Source organism: Simochromis diagramma, unplaced genomic scaffold (assembly GCF_900408965.1).
Source record: "Simochromis diagramma unplaced genomic scaffold, fSimDia1.1 OVJJ01000320.1, whole genome shotgun sequence".
NCBI classification, from domain to species: Eukaryota; Metazoa; Chordata; class Actinopteri; order Cichliformes; family Cichlidae; genus Simochromis; species Simochromis diagramma.
Genome location: NW_024386773.1, coordinates 7,847,279 through 7,866,969, shown reverse-complemented (window position 1 = coordinate 7,866,969; position 19,691 = coordinate 7,847,279). Strand labels below are relative to the sequence as shown.

Below are 19,691 nucleotides of genomic sequence, written 5' to 3'. Positions count from 1 at the left end.
TTAGCATCATATTGTCCTAACAGAGCACTTCAATCTCAGACTGCAGGCTTACTTGTGTTCCTTAAAATACATAAAAGTAGACTTGGAGGCAGACCCTTTAGCTATCAGACCTCTCTCATATGGAACCATCTCCCAGTTTAGATTTGGGGGATAAAGATAGATATCCTCTCTATTTTTAAGATTAGACTCAAAACTTTCAATTTGATAAAGATTATGGTTAAGACTAGATCGGGTAACCCTAAACCATCCCTTAGTTATACTGCTAGAGGCTTAAACTCTTTTGGGAATTCATGTGATACACTACGATACATTTATTTTCAGCTTTCACCTTCTACTCACCTCTTTTCTCTCTCTACATGTTTATATGCCACTTCAGTATGTCAGTAAATGTGCTTGCTCATTGGGGATCATCTGATTGTTGGGGTTGGTTTTCTCCAATCTGAGGAGACTGCTATTGTGGTTTGGTGGTATATAAATAAACTTGAACTGAACTTAATTGAATCAAACTGAACTGAGCCACATCAACTGCAAACAGATCTATGAATATCATGCATACATCCATGCATGTTCCTTTGAAAAACCACTGGTGACAAAACATGGGGTCACACTGCACAGCTCAATGACTTTAGGGTGGCTTAGTCACAGGATGCCATCTTTACACTAAGTTAGTTTGACAAATGTCTGCCCAGTGTGGTCATAGCAAAGTGTAAATATCTAGGAGCAAAAACAGCTTGTGAAGCAGTATGCTACAGAAGTCCCTAGACTGCAGAGTACTCATGCACACAGGAAAAATGTTTGGAAGTTAGAGACTGCTTCTGAAAACATGTAATGGCATGTGTACACAAGACATCAAGGCAAGACATCAGCAGTGCCAAATGTCAGCTGGGGTGGGGTAAAGTGCTATTTAATTGGAGTTTCAGGTTATGGTTTCTTGGTCCTGCAGGTTAGATTAAACCTTTTCTCTTCTTTGTAAAATTGTATTGTTTAGTTACATGTTCGAAGCAAATCAATCATTTGTCTTCTTTCAGCTGCTCTCTTTAGCGGTTGTCACAGTGGATAATCTACCTCTATCTCACTGCAACTTTAGGATCTTCCTCTATTACACCGTTTCCTCCTTCACTACATTTGTGAATCTTTTCTATTATCTTCCTCTTTCCCTCCTGTCTGGGAGCTCCATATATATCCACTATCTCTCCTCTGCACATGTCCAAACCATTTTGACCTTGCTTCTCTAACTTTGTCTATAAATTGACCTGATATACTCATTTCTAATCCTGTCCCTCCTGGTCATTTCCAGTGAAAATCTTGGCATCTTTAGTTCTGCGACATCCAGCTATGCCTCACATTCACATCTTTTTGACAGTGCTATATTTTCCAACCTCTCTCTCTTTCATTCACATATGTATTCTGTCTTGCTTTTACTGACTTCTATTCCTCTTCTCTCCTGAGCATTCCCCCACCTGTATCATACGGCTCTCTTCTGCCTGCTTCCTCTCACCACAGATCACAATGTCATATGCAAATATCATAGTCAAATTGTTTTCCACTGACTTCCCCCTTACCGATTTGCTGCATTCATCCATCCTCTTTCTCCCTCCCTTGCTCCCTGCTCTCTCTCTCTCTCTCTCTCCATTAATTAGCTCAACAGAAAAAATTCTTATAAAATTTAAATTGAATGAGTTGAATTGGCAGCTGTCTAAAGACTCAATAATTCTCTTCACAAATATAAAATTTTATTGCTGGGCTGTTGTATTATTTTTTGATAAAGCCCACTTTATTCTATTTTATTCTATTCTATTCTAATTGTCAAGTGTCAAATTCTATATTTAATGAATTTGTTAATTGAAATGTTATATAGCAGTTGATATAAAGATTGAAAACAAGGGAAAATTTACATACATAGGTTTCCAGTTTGCCATAATTTTGAATAAAATATACTCAGAATGCAACAGAAACATTTAGCAAATTTGCCCAAGTATGATGCTTATCTCACCGTGTGCATAAAGTAAAGCACTGAAGTTCACATTAAATTCTGAGCTAACCACATCCCCCACCCCACCCATTCAGTGTTTATTTATTCTAGAGGGAAGTATTCTAACACAATGGATAACACTAGAAATCACAGTTAATCTATTTAAAAATAAAGTATTAAGTTAAGATCACACAGTCCAAATCTTTTTATATACATAAACAATTAAAAATATCAATGAGTGCATTTAGGCAACCAAACAACTTTCATATATCATCAATTATAACGATAGATTATATATTCACAAATCACACTGGTACTGCTTTTTGTCTTTGTAGTGGAGTATAAATATGTAAAGCAGTCATTGTAGGATCATAATAATCTGTTTAATGCTTTTAGAAATTATAGATTCTTATTTTTTTTAACTTTTTTTTACTGCACACTCTTTATTATTTCTTTTATTGTGTATTCTTATTTTACTTCATTTTCTGATTTGTATTTTTATATTGTTATTGCTACTACTTACTCCCTCTACTCACAGATAGGCCTTTTTTTTTATATATAAAATGGTGATAAAAGCAACATTTAAATGTGCTCTTTACTTGTGGCTATGTGTTTGAAACTGTGAAAATGCGAACAAATCAAAACAAAACATTTTCCTAAATCAAAAAGTACATTTTACCACTAACAACCGCGAGGATCTGGAATACTATTTCATACTTCAATAGTTCTTAAAAACTTTTTTCCTGCAAACAGAGTGTCGGACAAAAACACGATCCAATCAAAACGACGCAAATGGTTGACAAGCAAAATCACGGACCAATAGAATAACTGTAAACATGCTGTAGAGGGGCGGGATTAGGGTATCCTGTGTCATCAACTCACGGGGCTTTGTTGTTCTTTCGGGATGGAAAGACGGGACAAAATTTCTTTAATTCTTTGTAAACAGTCTGAGTTAAACGCCCGTAACATTTCATTTGGATCAGTATAATCAAAAGCGGTTATCGTACGGATTTGAACTGATCTCTTCTGGTGAAAAGTGGCGTGTTTGTGGGACCAACTCAGTTCAGCGGTGAGCTAGCTAACCTCTCCGGGAGGGTGTCCTGGCTGGAGCGGAAGGAATTCCAGCCACTGAAAGAAGAGCAGAAATCTCTGCTGGGATGCCCCGCTTAAGTTGGAAAAAACTGCATTTTACGATTCCACCTGGAATCGTGACGATATAAATCTTAAATATGTGCTTACTTGAATGGTCGTAAACTACAAAAACAACTCTGTGGTGTTAAGTGTTAAGTTAACGTGCCAGTTCTAGCTAGCCACGTAGCTAACTCTCAGTGGGAAGGCATTTAAAATGGCGGAAGGCTGGCCCATTCCTTCGGCCCTTATCTTCATGCTGCTAAGTTTGGGTGCCTGGGCCAGTGAGACTTGTCCTGCTACTTGCTCGTGTTATAAAACAGAGGATGAGGTTCATATTCTGGACTGCAACAGAAGAAGGCTGTCGATGGCTCCAGTGGAAGTCCCAGATGGGATAACCCAAGTGTAAGTACACATCTGGATGAACATAACTGAAGTTAGCAGAGCTAGTCCTTTACTGAACCGCTGCACTGATTGGTTGCTCAATAAAAGATTGGATAGTAATATAGAGATACAACCAGTTTGAATACATTTTAACCACTTAACCAACACCTTTGAGTATTTTAAGGATAGGTAAGATTATTTTTGGAAATATACTCGTTGTTTGTAACTTTTGTTTTGTCGTGAAGAAAAGTGTGATATATAAACCTCTGCTCACAGTTTATAAGGGACATCAGATCTCGAGTAAATTTGTTTAAAATCTCAGTTATGTATGGCTATTTGACTGATGCAACTTTTTCATTTTTGTTTAAATTTGATTTCAGTACTTTGAATCACAATGAGCTGACTGTTTTTCCCTATCTTGGCGATGTCTCCTCAAACATCACAGGACTTTCTTTGTAAGTACAAAATCCTCTTCAGGGTTTGTTTTCAATTATGTTTGTTTGGTCTTTTCTATCAGCACTCAAACTAATTATTAAAACATTCCTTGAATTCTTCTGCACATTTAAACACTTTGTAAAAAAATATTTGTACAGTATTTAATGTTGGCTGAATTTTTATGCTTTGTTGGATGTTAGATTAAAACATATTTATACAAAAACAGTGGATGACACCACCAGAGTCAGTCTTTTGTTATTCCCCCCCCCCCCCCCCATTCTTTCACCATGTTAATAATATTTTAATTAGACTAAGAATGCTTTAGTAAGCATTGACATCATTAAAACTAATACCTTTTTATATTTGATATATTTCAGAGTCCACAATCGGATCACTGAGCTGTCAATGCTTCAGCTACAACCATATGTTTCCCTGGAGACACTGGACCTTACATCCAATTCCATCTCTGAGCTCAAAGTTGGATCCTTTCCATCTATGCAGCTGAAATATCTGTAAGTCAAAGTCATCTTTATTATCAGTACTAGGACAGTGTGTGAGACATGCAGTGTTAAAATATGGTTTAACTATACATTGACTTGCTTGTATGACAGTGAATAAGTTTGCAATTGGAAACATTCTGTGTAATACAACAGTAAGAAGATATTCGTAGTATTGCAGGAAACACATTAGAGCAAAGCGTCACATGCTCTTACCAGAGTACTGAAAACACCTTGTTTTGTTCAGTTTGGCCTAGAAAGCATTTTATTGCAAAGCAACCATTTTTGTAAATATTTACTTCACACAGTATGCGTAACTACAAAGGAAAAATGATTCCTTCTGCTAAATTTGGTAGTAATGTTTTTTCTTTTTTTATCTCATAGTAATTTAAGCAACAACAAGATCAGCGTCCTGGAGCCTGGCTGCTTTGAAAACATCTCCAGCTCCCTGTTGGTGCTGAGGCTGAACAGGAACAGATTGACTGTGCTTCCATCCAAAGTCTTCAAACTTCCACAACTTCAGTTCCTGTAAGTATAATAAAATGCTTTAACATTATCACTCAGTTGGTGAATTTTAATTTATATCACAGATGCTCTTATTTTACTCAGTTTTACGCAGTTTTACAGTTAGGTTTGTAAGTTATCGGACATTGAAACTTTAAAAAAAAAAGATTGCTTCTGTACACAACCGTGGATTTTCAAGTTAAACAATTAAGACAGAATTGAAGCTTTAACACACATCGTGCCCTATTTACAGAGGATAAAAAATAATTGGACCGTTGCCTGACAGTTCCATGGGCAGGTTTGGCCTTCTTCCTCATTATTTAATGACAAATTAAGCTGATAGAAAGATAGAATTGTTTCCAAGAGTGTAACTTGCATTTGACTGCTTTTCCCAGAAAATCTAAATATGAAGTCCAAAGAGATATTGATGCAAGTACCGGGGGGCGGGGTGGAAAAACCACAATAAACCAATTTGAGAAAAAGAGCCAAAATTTTATGCGTGGCCAAATCGACAATCTGGTACATTCTTTAAATGAAGGAATGAACCATTCAGCTCCAAAAGACCTAAAGGCTTGGACGACCACAAAAGTGAGTGATTACACAGTTCTTCCCTTGGTTACATAAAACTCTTTCACAACATCTAGCGTAGTAAAGAGCAATCTTGAGGGGATAGGTGTTTCATTGCTAATGCCTACAGTTAATAGATGCCTTTATGGATGTGAATACATCATGTCAGTCACCTGTTCTGAAACTAACAGAGCATACCTTTCAGTTACTGAACACAAAACCTAATTTAGAAAGACCCAGACACAAGTAGCAACTGAATGCAGCTGCAGCAAACATTTGGCAGAACATCTTAAAGTTCGAAACACAGCATTTGGTGGTGTTTGTGCATTTCAGATTTCAGGCAGTCTTTGTCTGCAAATTGTTTTCAACAAAGCAGTAAAAACAATCCTTATGTAAAATTATGTTAGTTTGTCCAATTATTTCTAAGCCTCTGAAAAAGCCACACTACGTATAAAAATGGCCATAAATCTTAAACAGTTAATGCAAAACATTTCTAAAACCTTTGTAATTAAAAGCCTGCAAGTCTTGAATCACATCTTGATTGTATAATTTGTAAAACCACTGGATTTAAAATCGAGCAATGTGGTGTTGTACAGAGGCAAAATTCCAAAAACCTATGGATCTAAATGTTCCTATTCGAGAAGCTCTGTTGTGTGAGTTTGTTTATGTATAAAAACACTTGGTTAAAGAAAATGGATTCTTTGTGTTTGTAGTGAACTGAAGCGGAACAAGATCAAAATTGTTGACAGCCTTACATTCAAGGGGATGGACTCCTTGAAATCACTGAAGATGCAGAGGAATGGCATCACTAAGCTCATGGATGGAGCCTTTTTTGGACTGAACAACATTGAAGAATTGTGAGTGCAATCTTTTGGACTTTGGCAATATATTTAGCAAAAAATGTGCAGCACCTATGAAAAAATCTTGCTGAAAAAAATCTTCCATAAAATGTTCTCACCTATGGTTCCCCCTGCAGATATGTTAAAGCAATAAATTGATTTAATACAGTTATTTTTGTCAATAATGTCGCCCCCCCCCCCCCCCCCCCCCCCCCCCCAGGGAGCTAGAGCACAACAACCTAACAGAGGTTAACAAAGGTTGGCTGTATGGCTTGCGCATGCTGCGTATCCTGCGGGTCAGCCAGAATGCTGTTGGCATCATTGGACCAGACGCCTGGGAGTTTTGCCAAAAGCTTGAGGAACTGTGAGTCTGTTTGCTTCGTTGCTACAATCCCAATGTAGCTAAGAGTACTTGGAGCAGTTACTGTTATCTTGCTGCACTGTGTTTGTCTGGGCTGGTTCAATGAGGTCTAGCTTCTACCTAATGCACCATATATGGTGTTTTTGTGAAAACATCTCATTTCATCCTTAAATGTGGACTAATATTACCATACAGAACATAGGGAAATTGTTTTTAGTTAATGTTTGTCATATTTGTGGTTTCTTTGCACAGAGACTTGTCTGGCAATCATCTGACTAGACTTGAGGAGACAGCTTTTAAAGGTTTAGATTTCCTGGAGGGCCTGAACCTGGGAGAAAACTCTATCAGCCATTTGGGAGAGGGAGTGTTCAGTGGCCTGTCAAGTCTGCGCACCCTGTAAGTGCAATGCCTGAATCTGTCTGCAGTATGTGTTTATTATTTGTGGTTAGAAGTTTAATGAATCTCTGTAAACGAATTAACTCAAGTCCTGTTGGCTCTGCATTCTCATTGAAGGCTTCTTGCAAAAGTAGGTCTGCACTTGTTTCTTTCTACATTTGTAGTTTTAGTTTTTTGTTCTTGAATTCTTTCCAAGTAGTTCAGAGAAAACGGTAGAAAGTACCACTATTTCAAGTCCCCATCTTATTGTAGTGCCATGCAAATCTTTTGTTGTCAATGGTGTACATTTAGATTTAGATTAAACCACTCTGTGTGTGTTTTCCATAGATGTATGTTTTTCCGGCTTTGTGTTCTTTGTCCTGAAATTTACTTACACACAATTGTGATTCTTTTTTTTTCTTTTTTTTTCTTCTTTTTTTAATTAGTTAAAATGTGAAAAATCTACGTGAGGTGTGTGCATCTCCACCCAGATAGTAAAAGTTTCAGGTTTACAATGTTTTTGTCAGTAGCCTCTCAACATTCATGTTGGAGAGGCTTCACTGTCAGAAGCACTTGTTGGTTGATCTAGACCACATGTTGGCAACCTTCAATATCAAAAGGGCCATTTTAGGCCCTTCCACCAAACAACGGGAGAAAAAGAGCTGCGCATGGGGCTGATGGGGTATTGAGGGGGACTAATGTAATTGGGAGAAGATAAATAAGTACATATAGTGTAAGTATTAATAGGGTTGGGGTTAGCGCTAATCCTAAACTGCAGCTTTTCAAAGAGTATCTTTTGGGGTTGGACAGTAAAGTGACTGGAGAAAAAGGTAGCAGGAAAGATTTTGGTATGAAGATGGTTAGCAGCAGGGAGATCCTCTTTGGTCTCATCTGTTGTTGTATCATGATGTTCTGGTATTGAGTCAGGCAATTTCATCTTCACCACTTCAATGTAAGGGCTGGGCAAGGTTACTGTACTGGAATTCCTGGATAGCACCACTGTTTTGACTGCCGTTAAAGTGCTTTAATGTTACCTCATGTAAAGAATGTGGCTTTATGTGACCATAACTTGCTTTACAAGTGGATTATTTGACACAGTCTAACACGGTTGTTGTTGTTGCTGCTGATCTCGAGCTAGGACATGTTAATGAGAGTTTTTCCGGGTTTGTTTGTTTGTTTGCTTGTTTGTTTTAAAGTAAGGGCAGTATTTTAGGTTTAAAACCAAAGCTATTAAAATTCTGATTAGCAAAATATCAGCCCAATTAATTGAGTATATCTTCTTCATCCACAGTTTATCTGTGAGAAAGTTACGAACTCATTATTTGCTGCACAGAGCTCTCTTTAAGCCAGTGAACTACAATGACAAAGGGGTTGCATTTGGGATTTTGACCATCTCGGGATCTTTCATGGGAGAGGGGAACTGGTGAGTGCAGAACTTCTTTCAGAGGTAGCCAGGCATGAGGAAAGAAAAACAAAAGAGCCCATGACCCATCCTGTAAACACAAGGCCTCCCTGGACTTGCAGTGGACCCATGAACTGTCTCAGTGCTAAACAGAGCCAATTATTTCCCCTCATCACAGCGGCAGGAGCAGCAAGCTGTGACATAGTGTGGAAGTATGGTGTCTCAGATTGTTAGTCTTCTAACGAAGAGTCACTGCTGCTGGCAACCCCAGTGGTGGTAATGTGTGCTCTTTGTTCTTTGCAGGAGAAGCCTTTAGATGTTCAGCCTGTGTGTACTGTGTTTAATATCTAATATGAGTCTCTTTGCTTTTCAGAGATATCCGTAATAATGAAATCTCCTGGGCCATTGAAGACTCCATTGGTGTATTTGATGGCATGAAGAAGCTAAACACTCTGTGAGGGCATGATATGAATTTTAAAAATTGTATTTTTATATATAGTATGCAAGTTTGTAAAATGTTTTTGTATTTAGAGAAATAGAGCTGGTTTATGTTAAGATACTTTACAGTGCATCAAACAAATGGCTGCACAAATTTCCAGAAAGGTTAAATTATATTGTAATGTTTAATATACTACATATCTGTTTTTAGCACATTTGATTTATTTAGTTCTCCAATTTATTTCAATTTGCAGTGTAAGTTGGGTCAGATGTTATAACAGCCTTCACAAAAGCTGCTGGAGCAGTGACTTGTATTTGTAATAAAGGATGGCCTAGGAGCAGGCTAGTTTGAACTGTTCACTTGGCCTCGTGTGAAATATCTTTATTTTTTCCAGAATCCTACAACAGAACAAAATCAAATCCATCACAAAGAAAGCGTTTGAAGGCCTGGAAGAGCTCGAGCACTTGTGAGTAAAGCCCTTATCTAATACTTTTTAGCCATGCAGTCATTTTGATATCTATTATTAAATGTTTAAACATAGCAGAAAGGTTTATTGTCCTGTTGTTGCTTTACACTTCTGACAAAAATGTCAATTTGATCAAACTGGTGTGTTTAATCCATATTTGTGTCCCATCTTTAGGGACCTCAGCAAGAATGGTATCATGTCGATACACCCAGAGGCGATGTCTCATATGAAGCTGAAAGTGTTGTAAGTAAAACAAAACCAAACACAGAAACATCCTACAGCTCTCATGCACATGTATTAGCTGGTATTTTCCTGTGTTAATGTTTGTTAGACTGATTTATTGTTATTGACCTCATTAAAAAGGAATTACAATGATTAAGAAACACTGCAGGGGCAGTGATTTACATTTTAAATTGGCGTCACTGAAGATTTTAAACAGGGAGTCATTGTTGATCCACCATAGCAATTTTAATTTTGTTGCCCCATTTAAAATCTTTATTTATTTATTTGGTTGGTGAAATTTAAGGCTAAATATATTTACTGGGTTTATATCTCCAAAAGTTGATTCTGTTCATCTGGACGTAGCGTTTTGTGGGAGAAACGTTTCGTCACTCATCCAAGTGACTTCTTCAGTCTCAGCTGACTGCAGCGTGTTTTGGGGTTTAAAAGCCACAGAGACCCGGTGTTTAGAAAAAATGCGTCTCAACTGCTCCGATACTCCTGACACATATGGGATCACTACAGGTTTTCGTCAGGCCAGGACTCTGCAGTCTATTTACACCTACAGGCCAGTGGACACTCTTTCAATGATGAGGATGTACACATCCTGGACAGGGAGGAACGCTGGTTTGAGCGTGGAGTCAAGGAGGCCATTTATGTGAAAAGGGAAAGACCATCTCTGAATCGAGGAGGGGGCCTAAGGGTACATCTTTCACCATCTTACAATGCTGTGATTGCAGCCATTCCCCAACTCTCTGTGAATGGTACTCATGGCCATTGATCAGTGGTCTTTGATCAGTGGGTTTTGGTCAGTGGTTGTTGATCAATGGTCATGAGAATTTGCATAATTAAGATTAAGGAACTGACCTCCCAGCCCATTGTTCCCTCAGTGGGCTGGTTTCAGTCATTATGCAAATGTACTGTTTATAAAGATTGGGGAAACCTGCAGTCAGCTGAGACTGAAGAAGTGACTTGGATGAGTGATGAAACGTTTCTCCCACAAAACGCTACGTCCAGATGAACAGAATCAACTTTTTGGAGATTTACTTTCCTGGGTGATTGAGAATGCATCAAGATACTGGGTTTATACATTCTGTCACTGAAACTACACATTTTTAAAGGTTTTTTTTTTTTTATTCGCAGTTGGCCAAGCAAAGACTTCTGATTTAGTTTTTGAGTTGCAGCAGCCTTTACTTAGTTGGGACAGCTGTCTCCTGTGTGCGAGGAAAGGGAGCGGAAATGCAAAGTCTCTCACTGTTTTGAGCTTTTGATCAACCCATCTTAGGAGTGTCTCTCAAGCAGTGGCTGGCTAAATGCCCCAGCTGCTGTCAAACTGACAGTACTCATATCCTCTTGTTAGTAATTAGTCTGCTACCTTAATAGAATTTAACAATATCTGCTTTGCAAGCGGATAAAGTGGCTTGGTTTGATAACTTGACTAGAAGAAGATGGCAGCATTCCTCTAATTAAAATGTATTTTTGTACAAAAAAAATAGAGCGCAGTTCTGGAGGCTTTTTATAGCCTTGAATCCAATTTCATGCCACAATTTAGATCCTTTTGCCATGGTCCAGCTGACAGGTTGACTAAAAGGCTTAGTAAACAGATTTAGATGTTCACCAATAACAATTCCCTGTGTGTTTCACAGGAATATAGCTTTATTTGGAAGCTATATAAGCTTTATTTAGATATCTGTAAATGGCTCGCTTTAAATTATTTAAGATTAAATCTTCTTTTCAAGTTAGTATGCGGAGGTTTCTTTTCTAAAAGAATAAATTATATTAACTCTCTGAAGAGTGAGTTCAGATGAATCCCTGAAATCCCAGATTAAATTTCCCTTTATTTCCAGTGGTTCAATCTCATACTTCATTAGTAGAGTCATTCCGTCTTATATTACTATGAGTCATCTCATGCTTCCCAATTTATTCCTCTATTCTCAGTGTCCTGAACACAAGCAACCTGCTGTGTGACTGTCACATGCAGTGGCTGGGTCCTTGGTTGACAGACAGCCAGTTCCAGCAGTCTGTCACTGCTATCTGTGCCCATCCTGTGAATCTGCTCGGTCGCAATGTCCTGTCCATCAGCCCGGAAGAGTTTGTTTGCGGTCAGTCTTTTTTCCTTGTTTTAATTATTCCCAGCCTGCCATTATAGATTCTGTTGAATAAGCACAAAACATATAAAACAATGTTTATTGGTATATGGAAGAAAAGACTAAAAGTAATATTTATTTTGGATGTTTTGAGAGTGTCCAGCGGATTATTTCACTTAAAAAGATCCAAAATACGTGAAAAGTTGTTTTGTTTTTTAACTTGTCATTTTTTGAAAAGCTGTATTTGTTTTTTGTTTTTTGATACTGTGTTGCATTCTGGTGGAGCTTAAAATCTTATATATATATTTCAGTTAGAAAAATGTTTCTTTTATTTCCTTTGTTTTTATTTTCCCAAACACATGTGCCTACACAGATGATTTCCCCAAGCCTCAGATCACAACTCACCCAGAGACGTCTGTTGCACTGCGGGGAAACAATGTGACTCTGAGCTGCATTGCGTCCAGCAGCAGTGATTCACCAATGACCACAGCCTGGCGGAAGGATGGGGAGGTGCTGTATGATGCAGAAGTGGAAAATTATGCCCGGTACCAAGAGGGAGAGCTGATCTATACCACTGTGCTTCACCTCCTCAATGTGAACTTCACCGATGAGGGGCGTTACCAGTGTGTGGTCTCCAATCACTTTGGTTCCAATTACTCCAACAGGGCAAAGCTTACTGTCAATGGTGAGGATGTGTTATCTCTTTAAATGAATGTGATCAGTGATTGCCCGTTCTTTTTTTTTTTTTTTTTATTGTTTGTTTTTTGGGAGGTTTTTGCGTCTTGTTCACTTACCCTGTTTAGGCTTTGGGTTGCTGGTTTTGCCAATTCACTGCAATATATCTGCATGAAGTTGATACTTGTATATAGTTTATTTGTTAAGTAGTATTGCTACCCATTTGACAGTACAGTAACTGGGGAAAAAATTAAATAAGAGAGAGGTACCCTAAGGTTTTATCTCGTTTTCATACATATATGGTATATATCAGTATTTGTTTCTGTCTGTACCATTGTATTCCACCCTTGACTTTCTATTTTCTGTCTTTCAGAGATGCCTTCCTTTCTTAAGACCCCCATGGATCTGACAATCCGGACCGGGACTACAGCCAGGCTGGAGTGTGCTGCTGAAGGCCATCCATCACCACAGATTGCTTGGCAGAAAGATGGAGGCACTGACTTCCCTGCTGCCCGAGAGCGCAGGATGCATGTGATGCCTGACGATGACGTCTTTTTCATTGCTAAAGTGAAAACAGAAGACATGGGAGTGTATAGCTGTACCGCTCAGAATGCTGCTGGCAGCCTGTCGGCAAATGCTACGCTGACTGTTCTGGGTGAGTCAGCCATCTGATTAACTGAGTTTTTTTTTTTTTTATCTACTGGGGTCATTTCAGATAACTCACTACTCCAATTGGCCGCTCATTTATGTCTGTTGCTCATTACAAGCTCTTGTTTATGTGTTGCCGCCCTGCCAGTTTTAACTAATGATGACGTAAAAGCAAAAATTCCACATGGCCTTGTTATAACACGACCATGTGGAATATTTAAAGGAGACTGCCTGGCGCATATCCGAAATCAAATATAGTATTATATTTCTTAATTAATGTACTTGCAAAATGTGACTTGAGCTACTTGCAGGAGTATATAATGACTGACTGTCCAATTGGCGGAGTTTGTGATTAATCATTAAATATTAGTGCTGGAGAAAAATTGTTTAAAAAATAGCACACATCCATCTAAACTGGCCACGGATGACTTAAATCAAAAATGAGTTCATCCTCTCTTCTTTTTTTTCCTCCTTTTCCTCTGCAGAAACCCCATCCTTCATGCGGCCACTGGAAGACAGAACAGTGGCCCGGGGTGAAACTGCTGTGCTTCAGTGTATAGCTGGAGGCAGCCCTGCTCCTCGTCTCAACTGGACCAAAGACGATGGGCCTTTGGTCCTAACAGAGCGCCACTTCTTTGCTGCAGCCAATCAACTTCTTATCATTGTTGATGCTGGTCCAGCTGATGCTGGGAAATACACCTGCATCATGTCTAATACTTTGGGTACAGAGCGTGGCCACATATACCTGAGCGTCTCGCCATCACCAAATTGCGATACAGGCACAGTGTATGACCAGGATGCCTGGACCACTGTGGGCATCGTGGTGATTGTTGTGGTGTGCTGTGTGGTTGGGACTTCGTTGGTCTGGGTCATTGTAATCTATCACATGCGTAGGAAAAGTGAGGACTACAGTATTACCAACACAGGTAAGTAGTTTGGACACACAGCCATCTGTCCTGTAACATAAATGCGCCTTATTGAAAGCTTTATCCAGAAAAGATGGCTGCTTGTAAACTGAAATGTTTCCGTGGACACTTTGTTTTGAAGTCATGACATAGAACTGAAAATATGTTTCCGTTACAGATGAGATGAATTTGCCAGCAGATATTCCCAGCTACCTATCCTCTCAGGGTACTTTGTCTGAGCCTCAGGAGGGTTACAGTAATTCTGAGGCTGGGAGCCACCAGCAGCTCATGCCTCCCCTCTCTAATGGATATGTCCATAAGGGCACGGACGGTGGGTTACCTGCCCTTTGAGTTTGAAACAGAAAACAATAGTTCCCTTCTCCATCTACAAACCAAACTGGATATTTCAGTAGTATCCTGTCAGTATTTATGAAGGATTTTTCTTGTGCTTTAATGTAAACTTTAAGTGACATGAACCATTTCTTTTAATGTTAGTGGTCTGTTGAAAATTAGTCAGCAGTCTAGTTTAAAGTCTGAGGGTATGTCAACATTGTGATCACAAGACTGCACAGTCTTGTAAACAAGTCAGTGCTGAGATGACAAAAACAGAAACTTCACATTTTATAATGTACCTTTTAAGGGTTCGGTTGTTCGGGAAATTCCATTGTCTCTTAGGTTCCTATTCCTTCATTTATGTTTTGGATCAGATCCCCGCTGAAATAAAACTGTAACTAATTATCATGTTGCTCCCAGGTGTGTGTTATGGAGACACAGGCAGTGAGGTGGAAACTGAAGGGAACAGCATGTTGCACTGCAGGGTTGGCTCGCTGTTTACTGGCCGTAGCAGTTTCCACCCCGGGGAGCCTCGTGAGGGACTAGCTGGAGTCCCCCCAGGTGAGTGTCATTAACACAAGTGTTTGGGATTGCTGCCTCACCAGCAACGGCCTTGGCTATAGGTATTATATTTCTGCACTGACTCTTAAAGCAATTAATTGATTTAACAAATTTGTGTTCTGTAGTTATTGTTTTAATGCCATCAACAGCTAAGCCAACCAACCAAAATATTGAAATACAGCTAAACCTAAATATACATAATCTTTAAATGTGTACTGGTTTGTATGCAGACTGTTTTAAAATGTAAAATTCTGTTCCAGGTCTTGTCTATAAAAAAACAAAAAGAACTTCAGAGTTCTTTTCAAACTGTGGAACCATATAATCCACCTTTCATAATAGTTTTGCATAAAATGTATGGTCGTAGTTTTGAGAAGAATCTTAAGTACAGAGATTATTGTATGGTATGACAGCAGTCATGTGCTTATGTAATATTTGTTCTTTGTTGCCAGGCGGTGCAGGTCCTCTAGTCATTTGCTCTGACTGCTATGACAATGCCAACATCTACTCTCGCACGCGGGAATACTGTCCCTATGCTTATCTGGGGGAGGATGATCCACTGGACAAGACTGTGCCAGGTCTGAAGGAGAACCTCAGTGAGCATGCCCAGCATGAGGACGCAGCTCTGAATAGCCTCACTAGCAATCAGGACTCTTCTGTCTTTTTCACCTCACATGATAAAAGACTAAGCAGCCACACTCCTCCAGAGCACTATGGTGAGAGTTGTAAACAAAAATTTCAGTTCTACTTTTTAAATCAATATGTTTACATCCTAAGTTTATTGCAAACTACCAAGCCCTTCCCACTGAGGCAATATTTTGAAACTTTCCACTCCGACATCTAATACCTTCTTCAGTGTTAACAACATATTATTTGTAGGCTCAAGGTTGAATTTTGCAGACATCTTTTTACACATAATGAACATTTCGGACATCAGTTCACATGTTCAATAAATTTGAGATTTTCCAGTGAACAGGTAAAATAAATATGGCATCTCATCATTAAAACTGCATGATTCTGAAAGTTATAAGCTAAAACTGATTGTGGAAAAAGTTAGTTTGTGAAAGCATAACAACATCTAACTACACATTTAGTGTTTTGGTTTAATAATATGAATATAATATTTGAAAATAAAAAGCCTTGGGTGCTAACAATGAAGGTCGAGGTCAAATGCTTATCCAACCAAGGTACCAAGGCCCAGTATTTTGTTTTGAAGTTTGAAGACGATTCATAAAAATTGGGCAATATAAAGTTTTTACTGATTTTTCACATTTGTTGTAACCTTGACGTTGAAATCTTGATAATGTTATTGGTATTTAAAATCACACAAAACCTGAAATTATATTTTGAAAACCCTGGATGCTAGATTTCTAAAAAAAACAAAAAACAGAAGCGATTAAATACTTCCTTCGGGGGAGAATGATTTTAAATTCTTCTTGAACTTAACAGTTCTTTAAGGTATTGTTGTAAACAGCTATTGTTGTTGAATGTCTTTGCAGATTCACTTAGCAGGTCTTTCTGGAGAGAAGCAGAAAATCTATCTTCGAAGCCACCGCCTGGAGCTTCCCAGATCCCAGTGACTGTACATAGGACGCCTCCTCTGACCTCTGCAACTGATGGAGCAGTAGAACAGAGTGAAGCAGAAGTGGGCTATTCACCCAGTCAATGCAACCAAGACCACAGAAGTGCCTCTAATAGGACTAACCCTCAGGAGCATCCAGCTCCCACATAGGGTTTTTCATTCTGGCCACATTCTGCCTCTGACACTTTGTTGCTGCAACCCCCCCCATCTCACATTCACCCTTCACCCACTACCTCCAAAAAGACTCCTCATATTCTGCCAAAGATGCTCTCTTGTATGTTTACATTCCCCTTTAATCAAGAGGACATACTAGTGTGCTCCAGTGTGGAAAGACTTGCCACATCAGACCGGATATGTGGACAGGTGATTAAAGTGACCTCCTTTCTGACATCTCCACCTCTGCAAGACCTCTTTCCTCCCAGAGCCTCCACTCTCCTTTGTTCTCACCCAAGAGAAAACTATGAATGTATGCTTTAAAGAGCCATGTCAGATGCTGCCACGAGAGAACACAGAGACACGGTCGAGTCCTCACAAGCTCTCGTCTGGCCCTGGTACTGTGAGACTAACATATGCTGTGCCAGTTGATGTCATGCTGGCAGTTTTGTCTCATTATTCCTGGTACAGACACCTGTTGGAGCAGCCTAGATGACTTGAGAAGAAGTCGCTAGAATACTGCCTCTCAAGCAGGAAAAATGGGGGTTAAAGAGGGGACAGTGGTAGTTCCCTGACCAGCAGTTTTTGATGGATAATATTGGAAAGACCCTTGAAGGCATACCTACATTCCCACAGCCATCCTGACTGACTCAAAACTATGCTATGGTATCCATTTATGCAAATCCCAGAGACCTGACATCAAAATATGGTGTATATTATGAATATATATGGATATATCATATATTATCAAAACTTAGTTTTTTTTCTTTATGTCAAACGCAGTTGATAATTCCATATTTTATGTCTTCGTAATGATGAGCAGTTTGAGGACAAAGGGTACAGTTGTTGTTTTGGTTTGTTTGTTTTTTTGCACATGAGACAATCACAGTTTTGCTGTCGACCACTTTTAGTTATTGTCTAATGGATGGCCTTTTAAACAAGCATTCTCAGTAGCCTTGATCATGTGACATGATATTTTTTATGCTTTTTTTTGTTTGTTTAAATACAGTATGCACTGATTTGTTTTCCCTTTTCTCCTATGTTAACAGGCACTTAATTTAATGGTGGCAAAATTAATTATGCAGTGTGCATGACTTTTTTTTTTTTTTTAACAAGTCGATTTATCATCATAGTTTATTCTCTCAAAGCTATTGTTCCTTCTATGAATATTATGTAACCCTAGGTTTCCACTTAGGACTGTGAACATGAGAATGTAATGTATTATTTTATACATGTATGTATGTGTACATAATACTAGTTATTAAATTCATTGTTCTAATAATCCATTTGCTGACAGGTTTGACGGATGAGCTGCAGTAGCTTTGAAAACATTAAGCTTTTTTGTTTTAGGTTTCTGTTGTCCCACAGCTATCCTCAAAATCTTATGTTCCTTCAGGTAGCAAGATAACATTTTTCTTGATAATGGGGTGTTATTTTCTTAGAATTGAAAGACGGCACTCCCAACAGCTGCCTGGCCTCAGCAAGCTGTGCTCTTTCCAAATAAGAGCTATTGTTATTCTTTAGGTTTGCAAGCAAAAATGCCCCCGTTAAAAGAATGTCCTGTCCCATCAGTTTTGATCTAATGAGTTGTTCTTAAAGTCTTCTAGATTATTGCACTTTGAAGTTGTTCATCTATGATTGTTTCTGAGTGGTATTTACTCAGTATTATTAGAAAATTACACTTAGCTGCCAGTGTATTAGATAAAACTAGCAAAAATGAACTCATTCAAATAGTGTTATTTTGCCGTTTGCGTACCATTTTAATGAATTTAAAGTGTTTTTATTTAAATTTTATTAGCAACTGATTCAACTGTGCAGTCATTTTGTTGGGTGTCGTTAAATGTGTTTGTGCTCTATACCAATGTGAATAGAAACATTGCTTGTATACAGTCAAATTGACTTCTCCATAATGATTATACAGTTGAGTAAATGCCTTACCAAAGTTTTTTTTTTAAACTGAACAACTCTAATGAATAAGGATTATCCTAACTGCATGAGTTTTTAGTTAGGTGCTCTAAATAAACTGGCAGCTGAGTGTATAACATGTTCATATTTTTCTAGACTTTTTTTTTTTTTTGCATATAGTTGACCAACACACGTTTGAGAAATGGAGTATTCAAAGGTACTGAGTCGAGGCACAGAAAAAAATCACAAAGTAAAAAGTTCATCTACCGTGCGCATTGTAATGTAGCTTGATGCTGTGTCTTCCATGTAATGTCAGAATATCTAATTTATGTGTCATCAGTAACTTCTCAAAAATGCATTGATTAATACTTTCCAAGAACTTCACCTCCTTGCTGGTACGTGCAGACATGAATTGTATTTTGTTTCCACTTTCTTCTACCCGCACATTCCTATAAATTCCTTTGAATAACATTAACTGTTATTGGCATCAACTTTCCCGGCCCCTCTGTATTTTTTCTATTTTTTCCACATTTCTGTTTTTTCGGTGGTGGCACATTTGTGTGTCGATGTTCCCAGACCGTTGGTCAAAGTCAATTTCATGCCCCTCTTAAGCGATACAAAAATTTAAATGAAAACTCACTGCGATAAGTTATCCTAATGAAGCTACATATCTGGGAGGCCGAAATCAATTCAGTGTTCAATACTTTTCACCAACGCAGCCTAAAATAATGTGCATTTGTTTTGTTTTCTGAAATGCCCTTTATGACTTTATACCAAAGTTTAGCAGTAACTGCTCTGGCAATATCCAATGCTGCTTTTTGTTTTTTACCTTGTTTCCTGTACATTCTGTAAAGCATGTCTAAAAAGCCTTTTTGTTACATAGCCATTATTCAAACATTAAACGTGAATTCTGATCATGTCTTTTGAATCTTTGTCTCCCTCTTTACTTAAAGTGGATTTTCTTTCTTAAGCTGTTGTTAAACATTTTCCAAAAACCTTCGGATGCTCTCTGAGATGTAAATAAAAGCAACACACTGATTTGCACATCCCTTAAACTGCATCTTCAATTTAATGCAACATCTCAAATGTAGTGTTGATTTTGGAGGAATTCTTTCATATGTTAGCAGATTGGACAAATTGGTCCATAACTTACTGACAATTTTTGATGTGAAACAAAAGAACCCTGGGATTTTGCCTTGTACATAAATAATAATGAAGACGGAAAGAGTCAGGATCAGTCTGTACAAAAAAATCATA

The 19,691-nt window shown here is 38.3% G+C and overlaps 1 protein-coding gene across 1 annotated transcript; it reads left to right on the top strand.

Annotated features, from left to right (window-relative positions):
- The first annotated feature begins 2,819 nt into the window (after positions 1 to 2,819).
- Positions 2,820 to 19,362, top strand: lrig2 (leucine-rich repeats and immunoglobulin-like domains 2). Its single transcript, XM_040006092.1, has 18 exons — positions 2,820 to 3,505; positions 3,865 to 3,939; positions 4,297 to 4,431; positions 4,801 to 4,944; positions 6,201 to 6,344; positions 6,547 to 6,690; positions 6,940 to 7,083; positions 8,838 to 8,918; positions 9,298 to 9,369; positions 9,544 to 9,612; positions 11,527 to 11,690; positions 12,049 to 12,360; positions 12,724 to 13,005; positions 13,484 to 13,924; positions 14,082 to 14,234; positions 14,657 to 14,797; positions 15,247 to 15,510; positions 16,294 to 19,362. Exons 1-18 carry the CDS (start codon positions 3,318 to 3,320, stop codon positions 16,524 to 16,526), a joined length of 3,186 nt encoding a protein of 1,061 aa, XP_039862026.1. The 5' UTR covers positions 2,820 to 3,317; the 3' UTR covers positions 16,527 to 19,362.
- Positions 19,363 to 19,691: the final 329 nt, after the last annotated feature.